The following is a 15,696-nucleotide window of genomic DNA, read 5'->3' as shown; positions in this document are numbered from 1 at the left end:
CACTCTTCTATTTTATTTTTCAACTAAAAATGTTAACGTGTAATAAAACCACTACTTCTAAATCGAGTAATACATTATTATTTTTTTTAATTTCTTAGTTTGAATTTCTGACATGGTAAATATTTTTAAGTATAACCCACATGAACAAAATCTCTTTGGCATCCTTAATTTGTAAATGAGTCATGAGACCCAAAGGTTTCACAACTGCTGCCTTAGGGATGTGGAACAGCATTCTTTCGGCTTATCATTATTAAGAAATCTCTCCGCTTCCAGGGCTATGATGGCAAGGTATCGTGCTCCCTTGCTTGAACCATAGCCTTCAGATGTCACTAAACTCATGCTAAACTAGGAACGAGCAGAGATCTCCCACTACTTATGTTCAGGGCTTTTCCAGGCAATACCCTTCCCACCTCACACAAGTACCGATCACATATGTGTGAAACCCAGACCTCACATTCTTGAACCAATTCCAGTCAGTGGGATGTTTTAGTAAAGAAGAAAACTTGTTTCGTAATCTACATAAAAATGAAACAAACTTTCTGTTAACGTGATGTTAAAATGGCTGGACAGAGTCTCACTAAATCTGATGGGAATGCTTAGGATGGTTTGAATTAAAATGTTAAGTTATGTGGGGGGCACCTGGGTGGCTCAGTCAGTTGAGCGTCTGACTTCGGCTCAGGTCATGATCTCCCATGCCTGAGTTTGAGCCCTGCATCTGGCTCTGTGCTGATAGCTCAGAGCCTAGAGCCTGCTTTAGATTCTGTCTCCCTCTCTCTCTGCCCCTCCCCTGCTCTCTCTCAAAAAAAAAAAAAAAAAAAAAAAAGGCGTTAAAAAAAATCAAAACATATATATGTGTGTGTGTGTGTGTGCATATATATATATATAAACATATATATATATGTATATATATATATATATATATACATATATATATACGTTATCTGGTATATGTAAAATCCACTTGGAAGCCACCTGAAAAAGTGGGATTCATCCTCCAGCTGAAACTCAGGATTGTTTTTTTTAAACCAAATTTTGGAAGGAATCTTGGGATGGCCAACCAGAAATACAGGATATATAGCACGTACAAAATAGTTTCAGGGTTGCTGCCAGGGAGGAGGGCAGTGCGAAGAGATCATATCCATCCAGAAGATTTGAAACTGAGGTATGAGATCCACATTACAACTGACTGAAACATGCCTCACGTGTTAAAATCCCAGAGCTGGAGAAGATGCACGCTAGTTTCAAACGTTACACCCCCTCCTTCCACTGAAGCAGCCCGCTCCCTGCTGCTGCCTACCTGAGGAACACGAAGGTAACACAGCCTCCAGGAGCCAAGCACCAGCAGGGGTGTTTTGGTGATGGTTAATGATTCTCTCAAACAATACAGGGCAGGCCAGCTAGTTTATTCATATTGAATCTAAACCTTAGGTCTCTGGCTTAACAATAACATTAACAAACCTTGAAAGACACAATCAACTTGTGTTAACTCAGAGATGGTTTAAACCAGTCATATAAATTCTAAGATTCTGGGCTGGCGACTACAGCATGACGAATGTTCGGTCCCGTTACGAAACGTTTCATTTTCCTTGGCTAAAAAATCTTAAACAGATCTGAAAAATGCACTGCTTTACAAAGGCCTTTACCATATAACCACTGCTACCAGTCAAGCAATTATGGTTTCTTCAACTCCCAGAAACTTTTCTAAATGGGAGGGGTTTTCCTTTGATCTGCTCGCCTTGGTGCGTATGTAAGAACGCAGGGAGTAAGTTTAAAGAATGAAGATGAACTGAGATGCCAAGAAAAGTTTTTATTGCAAGCACAGTGAGCAGAAGGAGACGTCTTCTCACACAACGTGGCCGCAAGGTCTGCCATTAACTAAATCTCTCTGACAACCCTTCATTGGTTTAAAGCATATTAATGAGCTTCTTGCTATCAGGTGTACATCATTTCTGCCATGTGGGACATTTTCTTGGGAATATACAAGTAATATTCCATGTAGCCTGACAAGTCCTCAATGGTCACATCATCCACATAGACTCGAGCTTGCTCAGAACAGGAGCGGGGGGAGCCAGACAGAGTTCTGGTGTGGAGCGACTGAGAGTAGTCCTCAAGCATGGATCTTCGTTCTGGGGCCAAGGGAGGGACACTCTGCAGGCCTGAAAAGGAATAAACTTCCATGTCCTGCCATCTCTTACACTGGCACTCCTTGCCTAAGCATGCACATGGCTTGCCCTGGTTTAGCTTGGAAACGGATTGAAAGTCAGAGAGATCATTGGCCTTGAGACTTGCTTGGGAGACTTGGGTAGCATCAGAGGAGTCTTCCTTCTTACTCTCTGATGGGAGCCTGGGAACCGAAGTTCTCAAAGGCTCAGCAACTGCCCCTGTATGATTAGTATCGAGAGAAGTAGAGCATTCTCCTGCATTGAACTCTTTAGGGGTGGAAATTCCCAGCCCACTGCTGCTATCAGGGGAGTCAGTCTGGCTTTTGTGCTTGAGCTGGCTGCTGGAAGCAGAAGCTATTGTACTGCAATGTATAAACTTTGGAGGATGAAGGACAGGAGACTTAGAACGTCGACGGCGCTGGGTCCTCACTGCTCCTCGTGAAGACTTCCTTGAAGACCTAAGAGGAAAACAACGCACAAGATGTTGGGATACACAGCTCCCCTAAATAGATTCTTTACGATAGCTGGAAATTTACCTCCTCTCCTCTGGAGTCTAGGGTCATAAGTTTCCCCCAAAGAGACGTGCTTACCTCCATCTTCAAGCTGCCTAAGTCGGCATCTCAAAAACTTCAACATCTCCCTATTAGCAAGCTACAGAAATAGGAGAGGTAAAGGGTAGTTTTTAATTGCATTTCTTGGGCCAAACACTGGGTGCAGAACACCTGCCCTGTCCCAACCCTTGGCCTGGGAACCTTTGGCCACTGGGTCTGGGAAAGCACCCTGCACCAAACCACTAGATGCTGTAAAGTCCAAGCTCTATGCCGTGAACGTAGCAGCTTCCGGACCACTTGTGAGGCTGATGGTGCAAATGGCCACTGTGTCATGACTACCAAACAGAGCAGCAGATTTAGGATTCATTTTTTTTTTTAATGTTTTTATTTATTTTTGAGACAGAGAGAGATAGAGCATGAGCAGGGGAGGGGCAGAGAGAGAGGGAGACACAGAATCTGAAACAGGCTCCAGGCTCTGAGTGGTCAGCACAGAGCCCAACACGGGGCTCAAACTCACAAACCGTGAGATCATGACCTGGGCCAAAGTCGAATGCTTAACAGGCTGAGCCACCCAGATGCCGCTTTATTTTTCTTTTAAGAGAGAAAGAGAGAGGGAGAGAGGATCCCAAGCAGGCTCCATGCTCAGCATAGAGCCTGACACGGGGCTCAGTCCCATGTCCCTGGGATCATGACCTGAGTGGAAATCAAGAATCTGACGCTCAACAAACTGAGCCACCCAGGTGACCCAGGATTCGTTTCCATCGCTAGTAACAGCTGACAAACAGATTTAGACTCCCTCAAGTTTTCAGGTAGTGGGAATTATCAGACATTCTATATAACTTTTAATAAAATATTTAAATAAGAGAACTGAGCAAAGGCAAAAAAAAAAAAAAGAGAGAGAGAGAGAGAGAGAGAGAGAGACTCAAAACCGCCAAGCAAAACTGAAAACAGAACCAAAAAGAACTTTAAGAAATAAAAAAACTGTATTTGAAATTAAACTAACTGGATGGGCCAAGGAGTAGAATACATAGAGCTAAGGAAAGAAACAGCGAACTGGAAGATAAATCTGAATTATTCGTAACAGGACTGAACCAACTGTGGTCTGCGGGTCAAATCTGGCCCCCAGCTGACTCACACTGTGAGCCACGGAGACCGGGCAGGGACACACTCCACCCTGTCCTCTGCTCCCTGTGCCTGCCCTCCCGGCCAGGAGATGTGTCACACCACTGCCTGGTCCCACGCTGGCCGCCATCTACATGCTAGGGCTCTGCTGTCAGTAACTGTTGGGCCCTGAGAGGTGGAATCTCAGTTCCAGTCTGGCTTGTGCTGGGCTCTCTGGAGGAAAGAGGGGCATGCTGGAATCCGGGTACCACTGGGGCACAGGATAAAACTGACTCCGGTATTGCCAGGCTAGTCATTTCATGCGGACACTAAGCAACTGAACACAAAGTATGTCCACCAGCCAGAACAGTGTGCATCAGGCAAATGGGGCAGGGCAGGAATTTTCTCACTTATATAAGTACCTACGTAGTATCCTTAGATCTCACCTCTTGGCCTCCAAAACCTGAAATATTTACTATCTGGCGCTTTACAAAAAAAGTTTGCCTACCCCTGACATGAGAGGTAGTAGAGGCTTGAAGACTTGGAAAAATGTAAAAGAAGTTAAAGAGATATGTAAGGGGTGCCTGGGTGGCTCAGTCATTTAAGCATCCGACTCTTGGTTTAGGTTCAGGTCATGATCTCACTATTTGTGAGTTCAAGCTCCACCCACATCAGGCTCTGTGTTGGCAATGCAGGGCCTGCTTGGGATTCTCTCTGTCTCCCTCTCTCTCTGCCCCTCCCCCACTTGCACTATCTCTGCCTCTCGCAAAATAAATAAATAAACTTAAAAAAAAAAAGAGAGAGAGAACTATTGGGACCTCATCAAAATATAAAGCTTCTGCACTGCAAAGGAAACAATCAACAAAACTAAAAGGCAACCGACAGAATGGGAGAAAATATTTACAAATGACATATCGGATAAAGGGTTAGTATCCAAAATCTATAAAGAACTGACCAAACGCAACACCCAAAAAAACAAATAATCCAGTGAAGAAATGGGCAGAAGACACTTTTCCAAAGAAGACATCCAGATGGCCAACAGACACATGAAAAGATGCTCAACATCACTCATCATCAGGGAAATACAAATCACAACCACAATGAGAGACCACTTCACACCGGTCGGAGTGACTAAAATGAACAACTTAGGAAACTATAGATGCTGGCGAGGATGTGGAGAAACCGGAACCCTCTTGCACTGTTGGTGGGAATGCAAACTGGTGCAGCCGCTCTAGAAAAGTGTGGAGGTTCCTCAAAAAATTAAAAATAGCACAACCCAGCAATAGCACTACTAGGAATTTATCCAAAGGATACAGGAGTGCTGATTCATACGGGCACATGTACCCCTTGTTTATAGCAGCGCTTTCAACAATAGCCAAATCGTGGAAAGAGCCCAAATGTCCATCAACTGATGAACAGATAAAGAAGATGTGGTTTATATATACAATGGAATACAGGTTGGCAATGAGAAAGAATGAAATCCTGCCATTTGCAACAACGTGGATGGAACTAGAGGGTATTATGCTAAGTGAAGTCAGGCAGGAAAAGACACAGATCATGTTTTCACTCATATGTGGAACTTGAGAAACTTAACAGAAGACCATGGGGGAAGGGAGAGGGGAAAAATAGTTACAAACAAAGAGGGAGGCAAACCATAAGAGACTCTTACATACAAAGAACAAACTGAGGGTTGATGGGGGGACAGGAGGGAGGAATGGGTGACAGGCACTGAAGAGAGCACTTTTGGGATGAGCACTGGGTGTTGTATGTAAGTGATGAATCATGGGAATCTACCCCCAAAACCAAGAGTACACTGTATATACACTGTATGTTAGTTAACTTGACAATAAATTATATATTAAAAAAAAAAGAGAGAGAGGGGCGCCTGGGTGGCTCAGTCGGTTGGGCGTCCGACTTCAGCTTAGGTCACGATCTCGCGGTCCGTGAGTTTGAGCCCCGCGTCAGGCTCTGGGCTGATGGCTCAGAGCCTGGAGCCTGCTTCCGATTCTGTGTCTCCCTCTCTCCCTGCCCCTCCCCTGTTCATGCTCTGTCTCTCTGTCTCAAAAATAAATAAAAAACGTTAAAAATAAAATAAAATAAAATAAAATAAAATAAAATAAAATAAAATAAATAAAATAAAAAGAAGAGAAAGAGAGAGAGATGTAAGATAGAACAAGAAGTCTGGAATCTCTGAAGGTAAAGACAAAGCATGGGAGACAAGTGATTTTTGAAGAGATAATGGCTGAGAAATTTTCTGAATTGATGAAAGAAGAGATCTACAGATACAGGCAGCACCCTGAAACAGGACAAATAAAGAGCAATCCACATCTAGACACACTGTAACAAAACTGTAGACTCTCCAAAACTGTAACATTTTAAAAGCAGCCAGAGACTAGACAGATTATTTCCAGAAAGAACAACAGTAAGACTGAAAGTAGACTTTTCAACATCAACAATGAAGCCAGAAGACAATGAATATCTTCCAGTGCTAAGAAAAAATAACTCAGAACTACAGCTTCAGCAAATCAGGTGTGTCTTTCAAGAACAAGGATGAAAAAAAAGATATTCTCAGATAAATCAAAGCAAGGTATATTTACCAATAGAACTTCATGTTATACAACAGGGAAGAAGGGTGAGGGGGACACCATTCAAATTTATTCTATGGGTAGTTCTATAAGAGGCCCTATTTACTAACAGACCTTTGCTAAAGGAATTTCTGAAGGAAATACTTCAAAAGAAAGGCACCCTGTATGGAAGGTCTGAGTTACAAGAATGGTGAGCAAAGAAACTGTAAATGAGATAAAACTAAGCAAACACTGCTTATTTAAATAATAAAACCTAATTTGTGAGATTAAAAAGAAGCAAGAAAACTAAAATATTGGGAAACTACACATGGACATCAGGAGGTCAAAGTGAAAAGATTACAAGGAGGAGGATTAAAATACAGTTGGACCCTTGAATAAGACAGGTCTGAATTCCATGGACTCACTTATACATGGATTTTTTACAGTACTTGTAAATGTATTTTTTATTCCTCATGATTTTCTTAGTAACATTTTGTTTTCTGTAGCTTACTTTAAGAATGCACTATATAATACATAAAGCATCCAAAATATGTGTTAGTTGACTATGTTATCTGTAAGGCTTTGGGTCAACAGTGGGCTATTAGTAAAGTCTGGGGGAGTCAGAAGTGATACATGGATTTTTGACCTGCAGAGAGATTGGTGCCCCAACCCCCATGCTGTTCAAGGGTCACTGTAATAACTTTTGTCTTTGTTAAGCATGTATGGTGGAATTTCAAGGCGAATTACTAAAAGAATAGAAACACAGCATATAATTTGTAAGCCAGTAGAAGGAAAAGTGGTAGAGGGGGAAAAAAACACACCCATTTCAAACAATTTTTTAAAAGGTGAGGAGAAGAGGGAAGGTATAGGAAGAGTAAAAAACTAACAAACAAACACAAAAACAGAGAGCAGGACAAACAGCATAAAGTAAAATGGCAGAAACAAGTCTAAATTTATCAACAATCAAAATAAATAAATGCACTGAACTCAGCAGTTAAAAAGATTATCAGATTGAATAAAACAAAACAAAATAAGCCATATGTATATGAGACACACACATCTAAAATTTTAAAACACATAGTGGTTGAAAATAAAAGATTAAAAAAAGATGCAACACGCAAATACCAACCAAAATATGACTGGATTAACTATGTTAATTCTGGACAAAATAGACTTTAAACAAAAGCCATTAGGAGGAATTAAGAATGTCACTATATAATTAAAAATCTCAATTCATCAGGAAAGAAAACATTCTAAGCTGGTATGAACCTACACTGTAAAAACCTAACAAAACAGCTTTAAGATACATAAAGCAAAAATACAGAATTTAAGGGGAAAATAGACAAATTCACTCCCATGGGGAAGATTTCAACATATATGTCTCAATTACTGAGAGACTGAAAAAAAACTATTGAAAAAAAATTACTGGAAAAAGATTCAAATACATTTAAAAGCTTGATTTAATGGACATAAAGAAAACCCAAGAATGATGACAGAAGACCCATTCTACTCAAATACACATAGGACATTTAAAAAAACTGACTATGGACCAAGCCATATAGCAAGTCTCAGCAAATTCTCCATTAAGAACAGCTCTTCTCTAATCACTGGGTCTTGGGTTCTGTATCTAACATACTCTTTTCTGGATATTCAGGGAAGAAAGTCCAATACTAATTTAAAGTATTTGGGATCGGGGTGCCTGAATGGCCCAGTCGGTTAAGCATCTGACTGGCTCAGGTCATGATCTCGTGGTTGGGGAGTCTGAACTCGGTGTTGGACTCTGTGCAGTTTGGGGCCTGGAGCCTGCTTCGGATTCTGGGTCTCCCTCTGTCTCTCTTCCCCTCCCCAGGTCACACTCTGTCTCTGTCTCTCTCTCTCAAAAATAAACAAACATTAAACTTAGAAAAAAAATAAAATCAAGGCTTTGGAACAAACGCCATCTGCAGTAAGACGCTCTCACCCATGCCAACTGTCTTTCGATGCACATGTGGTTTTCAGTTTGGCATCATCTGCTGCTGTTCTGACCGATGCTCTGGCATTTGTGCCTTCTCCAACAGACAGAGATGCTATGGACCTGAAGAAGAGAACAAAGTTTACCGTTTACAAAAAACCGAAAGGAGGAGAACTTACTGCTCTCACCAACTTAAACACAACTTGTATTAATACCTTTCTTCCTTCTCATTTGGGTTTCTCAAAAAAGTGCTGCTTTTATAGCAAATTTTCCTCTAAAACCAAATTTAGGGGATGCCTAAAAGCCCACGGTTGCAAAATCACAAACCAAATAGTAATTCCTAAGTATGACTAGCAACAGGATATAAACAGACTTTTAGGCTGTTTATCTGGGGCAGATAAGGCCTTATGTCCACAGAGAATGCTGATGACACTGACCATTTATTGTAGGTAGAGGCCAATCAGAGCCAGGAAAACTAAGCTGAGGGGCAAAACCTTCAGGAGACTAACATAAAAAGGAGTATTTTTTACAACCAATAAACTTGAAATATTACTGACAGTTCAATCTTTGCAGTTTAAAACTATACAAGTAATATGGGTTCCCAGTAAAGAAGATGAAAAATTTTGAAAGAAAAGAATACCTATAATCTCACAACCCAGAGATTAAAATTTTGGTATAAATCCTTCCAGACCTTTTCAATGCACACACACACACACATACACACTGGGCTCCTGCTACACATGCTGTGGTAGTAATAAAAATCCTTTAGAAGGAAATATTAATCTACTAAAGTAAAAAGATGTTCACTGAAATAATCTAAAATAAAAAGGAACTAGGAATAACTTAAATTCCCAGTAGAAAATAGAAAATACTACATTATATAAGTGATGACACATCTATTCAATGGAATATTAGGAATTTTAAAAAATTAGGTGTACAAAGAACTTCTAATGACAGGAGAACACTAATAACATTAAGAGAAAATAGCGTAAACAACTATACGTATATTATGATCTCAACTATGTAAATATACTGTATGATATTACATACTGATGGTCTAGATGTTAACAGCATTAATATAAACTGTGATTTTTACTTCCTTTTTGTTTTTGTGAATTTTTGTAATAGAATGCATTATTTTATAATCAGATAAAAAAGATTATGTTGTTTTATAATATATATATAGAAATTTGTCCTGATAAAACAAATACCATTGGGAATCAAAACCTGTTGAACAGGATAGTGCTAAATTCCTGGCAAGGCTTGGGTAGTTTATGAGTCAGGACCTCAGATGTCCCATTTGTAAATCAGCAACAATATGAAACAACTAGAAACATATGATACATTACACAAGTCCTATTCTGCTTAGTCATGGTAATGACTCACCCCTTCTACTCTTATTTGATTTTCTCAAATGTTCTCCATCGCTCCTTCCCTTTCTGTAATTTTACTCCAGGCAGATCACACACAACAAAGATACAATATTTGACCACAGGCTTGAAGACAGATATCTTCAAAGGTTTTTGTTGTTGTTTTTTTTTTTTTTTAAATGTTCCATGTCCCAGGTAATTTTTAGGGGTAGTGAAATAGCTTAATTTTATGTTCTAACTTCCTAAAACACCAGGAAAGAAATCTGTGTATGAAGAGTAACTCATATGAATTGATACGTTAAGGGATTTATAAGTATATGTGTGTGTGTACATTACCAGCATTATTCCCATACCAGATATCACAAAGGAACGTGACCATAATCTGGAACTCCGTGTTCCTCTGCTTTTTGTTTCCCAAAATGACTTAAAAGGTACTGTTCAATTTTAATGGCAGATGACCATATCGGAAAAGCTACTGGGTGGAGAAAGAGATTTATCTGAAGTGTCAGGGAAGCAAATGTGAGCACCTTTAGCAGTTCTTGTGCAAATCCATTAGCACAAATCTTCTCACCTGGCAGGCCAAACCCAAAACAAATGGTATTAGCAGTAAGCAAACAGCTCTAACAACAACTATTTCATTTTTACTGTGTGCCAAGTACTGTATACAACTCTTCATGTTGTCTTCAAAGCAGCATATAAAGGAAGGGTTAAAAGCACCGGTTCTGGAGACAAACTGTCTGGGTTCAAATCCTGACTCTACCACTTCTCACCAAAGTGACCTGTGGCAAGTGACCTATCATCTATAGCTCATCAGTAACCTGGAATAAGAGCAGTATCCATCTTCTAAGTCCGTAGTGAGGATTAAGTAACGTGCACAGATGCTTAAACCAGTGTCTAGGGCACAGTAGGTGAGTGATAAATCCCAGTGATTATTACTTGTTGGGAAGTGTTCTACTCTCAGCTTCCAGTGTTTATTTTCCATTGTGAAAAGAAATATTCCTTATCTATCAAAGATTTGAGATTTTTTTTCTGGCCTGGGGTGAAGAATGGGGATGAAAAGAGTCTGGCACAGAACATTTTGCAAAGAGTGAAATATTAACATTCAGACAGCAGCTGGTCTGCAGGTGCTCTAATTAGTTTGGCCAAAGGGTCCGAGATTATTGATCTCAGTGACAGAACCCTAATGAATAGAGGTTTCCATAGTGATAGGCTCAGCAATCAGAGCCCATGAAATCAAGAATGTCTGCAGATTTCTATCGAGCCAATTCACTTTTAGGAAAAAAAAAATATGGTGATTCCCTAGAGACGTATGAGGAAATTCCCGATGGGACACTGCTTGATAATTTTGATGAAAGACAGAGGTGGGGAACCCTCCTCAAAGCTAAGGGAAACCAAAACACCCAACTTGGGAGTACAAATGAGCTGCTATTTTTTCAAAATTTAACATTAAGAGTTTCTTAAAAAAAAAAAAAAAGTTTCTTGTATAAGTAAAATAATGTTGTGCAAAATTAATTTGGTAGAATGTCACACCATTAATGTTTTTATCTTCTATGAATAATGAGAAATTTCAGAAGAAAACAAGATCTTCTTCAGAGGAAAAGGCTATTTAAACCTAGTAAACAATCCCCAAATAATATATTACATATTTAATTACCCTGAGGCATCCACTCTTAATTTCTTGAAAGCAGTCTGTAGACTCTCCTCCTCTCCATCCTTGGCTTCAGATTTCATTGTGAAAGTTTTTACGCTACTATGGATGTTGCTGTTAATACTAAAAAATAAAATAAAAATAAAATGAGCAAGATGAAAACAGGCAGGTTCAAAAGTATACCTTTTGTTAAAGTCTATATTCCTGATACTATTACTGCTCGTTGGGGGGGGGGGGGAAAGCAAATTTCTATTTCTAAAAGGAAAAGCTTCAGTGTAGACAACAGGGGACTGTAGGTTTTGTTAATAAAAGAAAAATGAAATGATACAGAAACATATATTTATTAGAACAGATTTTTTTTATTGTAGTTGACACGTTATATTAACAGTTTCAGGTGTACAACACAGTGATTCAACAATTCTGTATCTTACTCAATTATTATCATAGAATTTAAACTGTCCAAAAATACTTGATGCCAATATTCTATTACACAGTTTTGGAAACTACATCACCTGAAATCTGTTTAAGCACACTTTTTAACAGGAAAGTAAAAAATCTGGTTGCAGAGATCTAGAAACCCACAAACAAAATGTCCTTTGCATCAGAAATACGGTAAAAGTGAAAACCTCAACCTATATAGCACTTCCGATTCTTTAAGATGATACTGAGTATTTGTGTAGTCCAACCCTAAGTATATCCCGTTAAGTGTAACTTCATGACACACAATAGCATTTCTCTAAAACAATACTGACCCAGACATCAATATTCACATTCATTTAAGTATCCATATTCAGATATCAAGATGTTACCATTGTGAAAGCAGCATTACAAATATGTTTCAATGCTTACTGATTATTCCAGACTCTACCAATAAGGCTGATCCCTTCATTTTTATTAGCTTTGAAGCATTTTAATTATTACACAAGAAAGAGAAAATAAATGAACTATGCTTGCAACTCAGAGATAAATAGAACAAAGTTAGCCAAAAGATAAAGGTGGGAAATAAATATATATAATAAAAATAATAATTTATATATATGTAATTATAATAAAAATAATTTATATGTATAAATTTATATGTATATTTATATGTATATGCATGTATACATATAAATATATTTATACGTATAAGTTATTTTTCTGATCTATATATATACACACATATATACACATATACACACACATATATATGTATATAAATTATTTTTCTGTAGAGGCACCATTAAATGACCTCCATTTAATCAACCAGTTTGATTAGTGAGAATTCTCCATTCTTCCACCTTGATTTTTATATTTAAAGAAAGAAAAGGGGAACAGGGCCCAACCAAAGCAATAAGAGACACAACAGAGAAGTCTGTTAACAAATCCTTCGAAATCTAGTTTCCTGACTTTTTCACTCAAGACAATTAGCTAATATCAAATCTGAACAAAAAAATAAACAAATTAGTATCTATGAACATACCACAAAGAATCAAAAAGAAAAAAAAGGTAAAACGAAAAAAGATGGCGGATTTGTGAATTAAAGGATTAACTTTACCTCTTCCTTATTTCTAACCTGCTAACCCCATCAAACCTCCCCCCACCCCCCCAACCTCCCTACGGCACTCTCAGAAGGAGCAGTGCCTCTCTGTGGACCCTTGTAACTTCTCTGATTCCTTATCTGCTCATTTCTCAGGAGTGAGTTTGAGGTTATTGTGAGACCTCTAATATTCCAAAGGTCAGGGTGTCATAATATGTTTGATATAATGTAATCATGTAGTGCCAGTAGTAGAATAAAGAAGCAAGAAATTAAGACTATTCCTTTCATTTCACTTATTTACTTACATGTAGAAGAAAGTATTTTAGGCAGATCTCTCTGGCATACATTGAAAAGTCTCCAAAGAATTCAGCTAGCTTTTACTGCAACTTCTTAAGTCAAAAAATTTAAACACACTCCCCACATATTTGGCTGATTTATTTAATCAGTATATGAACTTGAGGAAACATTATCAATTCCCTATTTCACTGGTTTCTAATTCTTTTGGATTTAGAGCAGGATCCTCCCCCAAACACGCAATAATATCCTACATATCTGGGGAGGGAGGTGAGCAAAGATCACAGATCCCAGTATTTTTGAAGCTCCACAGAACCTAAAAGAGTGCTACTGTCGATTGTAAACAAATTCTTCCTGCTGGCAGAACTAAATTAAAGTTTGGCTTATAGTTTTCCTCAATTATTTTATGACCAGTCAGTCAATGCTCAGACTATCGGCCCTGACAGAATCAAACAATCTGAGACAGTCTCCCCATCTCCTAAGACCCCACACAAAACCTCTTCTAGGACTCTCTGGAAATCAGTACACATCACATCTAAATATACACTGCTGAATTCCACAGGCAGAAATTTATTCTGTCCACAAATATTTACAGAATTCCCACCATGTGCTTTAACACCAGACTAGATGTTAAAACAGAAGGATAACCTGACACATAACAGGGCTGTGAACGCCATTCCTGTAAGGACTGGACTCTCATTCCTGCCCTAACATTGTGCTAAAAAGCTCTGCACCCAGATATGTAATTTTTAATTATATAGTGCTAACTTAATTGCACTGCAGGTGACCTCTAGATGTTAATACAAACTTAGTTAACATTCTTGTCGACACACTAAAAGATTATTTGAAAATCAAAATAAAAATTGGCTATAGACTAAAATTTTAGGAATGAAGCTCTAAGCTATTTCCAATATTCTGACTAGGCATCTTTTCCCTAAGTTATATTAACCCAGAGCAAAGGTGAGTCTTAGACATGATCTTAAGAGCTAAATCAGAGCATGTTTGTAATTACAAAAGGCTCATAATGCTCCTCTGTATTCCTAGCTTCCCATTCACTCAAAACTAACGCCGGGACACTTGTAATTGGTTTGGCCTTTTTTCATTAATATTAAATTTGTGAAGACATTCTTGCCGTTTTCACTGCGCTGACTTCTTGAAAACGGAACAATCCCCAAAGAGATCAAAGGCCTATTAGAAGTTACTTTGTATTGTTTTAAGTTAAATCACAAGGGGCAATTTAACTTTGCCTCGGATTTTCCCCATCCTTTCAAAAATGACAAAAATTTTCTAAGTTCCTCCATCAAAAGGGCAAATTCCTGGTTTTCTCTGACTTTCAACGAATAGCATGTGTCACAATCTTATTTACATCTTGTAGTTTTAACCAAGACCTCTTTGAACCTCAAGCCTAAGTCCAAACATCCAGGACCCTGAAAAGACCTGAGATCGATCAATAAAGGATCCCCGCGTAAGCGTGTCATCACAATGTTAAAGATTTAGAAACTTTCCCAGCCTCCGGGTAAGCGTGGAGTGCGGGAAATAAAATCCTGTACAGCAACTCCCTAAGACGCAAACAAGTCTTGGTAGAAACAATTGGCCCCCAGATCAAAACACACACCTCTCTCTACCCACTCTCTCACCCCCTACACTCTCGGTGCTAGAGTCAAAGCACGAGGTTAATTTTGTCTCCCTCCCCCCCGCCCCGAAACTGGGTCGGTCGCGATTAAACGCGATCTGGGGAAAGGTCAGAACTGGGGTGGAGGGGAGGCTCGGGAAGTGGGGAGCGAAGGCCCAAGCTATGTCCGCCCGGGATCTCCAGCTGGAAAGGTGCCCCTGCTGGATACTCCCCGAGCCAGGATGGGAGGCTGGAGTGGCGCCGAGGCGCAAGGGATGCAGGAGGAGGCGGGAGCTGAGCCGAAGAGGCAGCCAACGAGGCTGGGTCTCGGAAACAAGCAAGAAAGGGCGGGAAGGGGCAAAGGGCGGCCAAGGAAGGCGAAAAGGGGAAGCTACTGCCGGACGGGAGCGAGCGGAGGGGCGGGACGCTGCGGGGTCCACGGGGGCGCGGGAAGGGGAGAGACAGCGGAGCTCGAGCCGGGCCAGGCCGCGGCGGCCAAGGGGGCGCGGAGAGGCCCAGGCCCGGCCGGGCCCAGGCAGTCAGCGCCGGGGGACGACGCGACGAGAGGCGGGCGGGCCCAGAGGAAGCCGCCAGCGGCCAGGCCGGGCGGCCAGGGCGAAACGGGGTGCCGCGGCCCCTCCCGATCACCTCCAGGTACTCACCTCCTCGCAGCTGGGGCACTCCGGGGATCCACTCCCGTCGGTTCAGATCGTCTCTCCCCGATCGCTGCGCCTGACTGACCCGGATCCAAACCCGCGGAGGGGGCAGCCCGCGCCTCCGGGGTCTCACTGCGCCTGCGTCACTCAGGCACACGCCCCGCCTCCAGTTCATGCTCCACCTAGCCTAGTGACTCGGCAGCGCGGTAGGCGGTGGCTGCGCAAGCGCGAGGCGGCGGCCTAGCCTCTCAAACACCTCGCACCCGCC

The 15,696-nt window shown here is 40.5% G+C and overlaps 2 protein-coding genes across 2 annotated transcripts; both read right to left on the bottom strand.

Annotated features, from left to right (window-relative positions):
* Positions 1-1,787: 1,787 nt before the first annotated feature.
* On the bottom strand, positions 1,788-15,593 carry OSER1 (oxidative stress responsive serine rich 1). The gene is made up of 4 exons (XM_042930906.1): positions 15,435-15,593; positions 11,354-11,470; positions 8,339-8,452; positions 1,788-2,620 (listed from the first exon to the last, which is right to left on the bottom strand). Exons 2-4 carry the CDS (start codon positions 11,428-11,430, stop codon positions 1,933-1,935), a joined length of 879 nt encoding a protein of 292 aa, XP_042786840.1. The 5' UTR covers positions 11,431-11,470; positions 15,435-15,593; the 3' UTR covers positions 1,788-1,932.
* Positions 14,881-15,603, bottom strand: LOC122214838 (vegetative cell wall protein gp1-like). The gene has a single exon (XM_042930079.1). The coding sequence runs from the start codon at positions 15,601-15,603 to the stop codon at positions 14,881-14,883; it is 723 nt and encodes a 240-aa protein (XP_042786013.1).
* Between the last annotated feature and the right edge of the window lie 93 nt (positions 15,604-15,696).

Source organism: Panthera leo, chromosome A3, assembly GCF_018350215.1.
Source record: "Panthera leo isolate Ple1 chromosome A3, P.leo_Ple1_pat1.1, whole genome shotgun sequence".
Classification (NCBI taxonomy): domain Eukaryota; kingdom Metazoa; phylum Chordata; class Mammalia; order Carnivora; family Felidae; genus Panthera; species Panthera leo.
The sequence above is the reverse complement of the archived record's forward strand: the minus strand, read 5'-3'. Positions and strand labels throughout refer to the sequence as shown.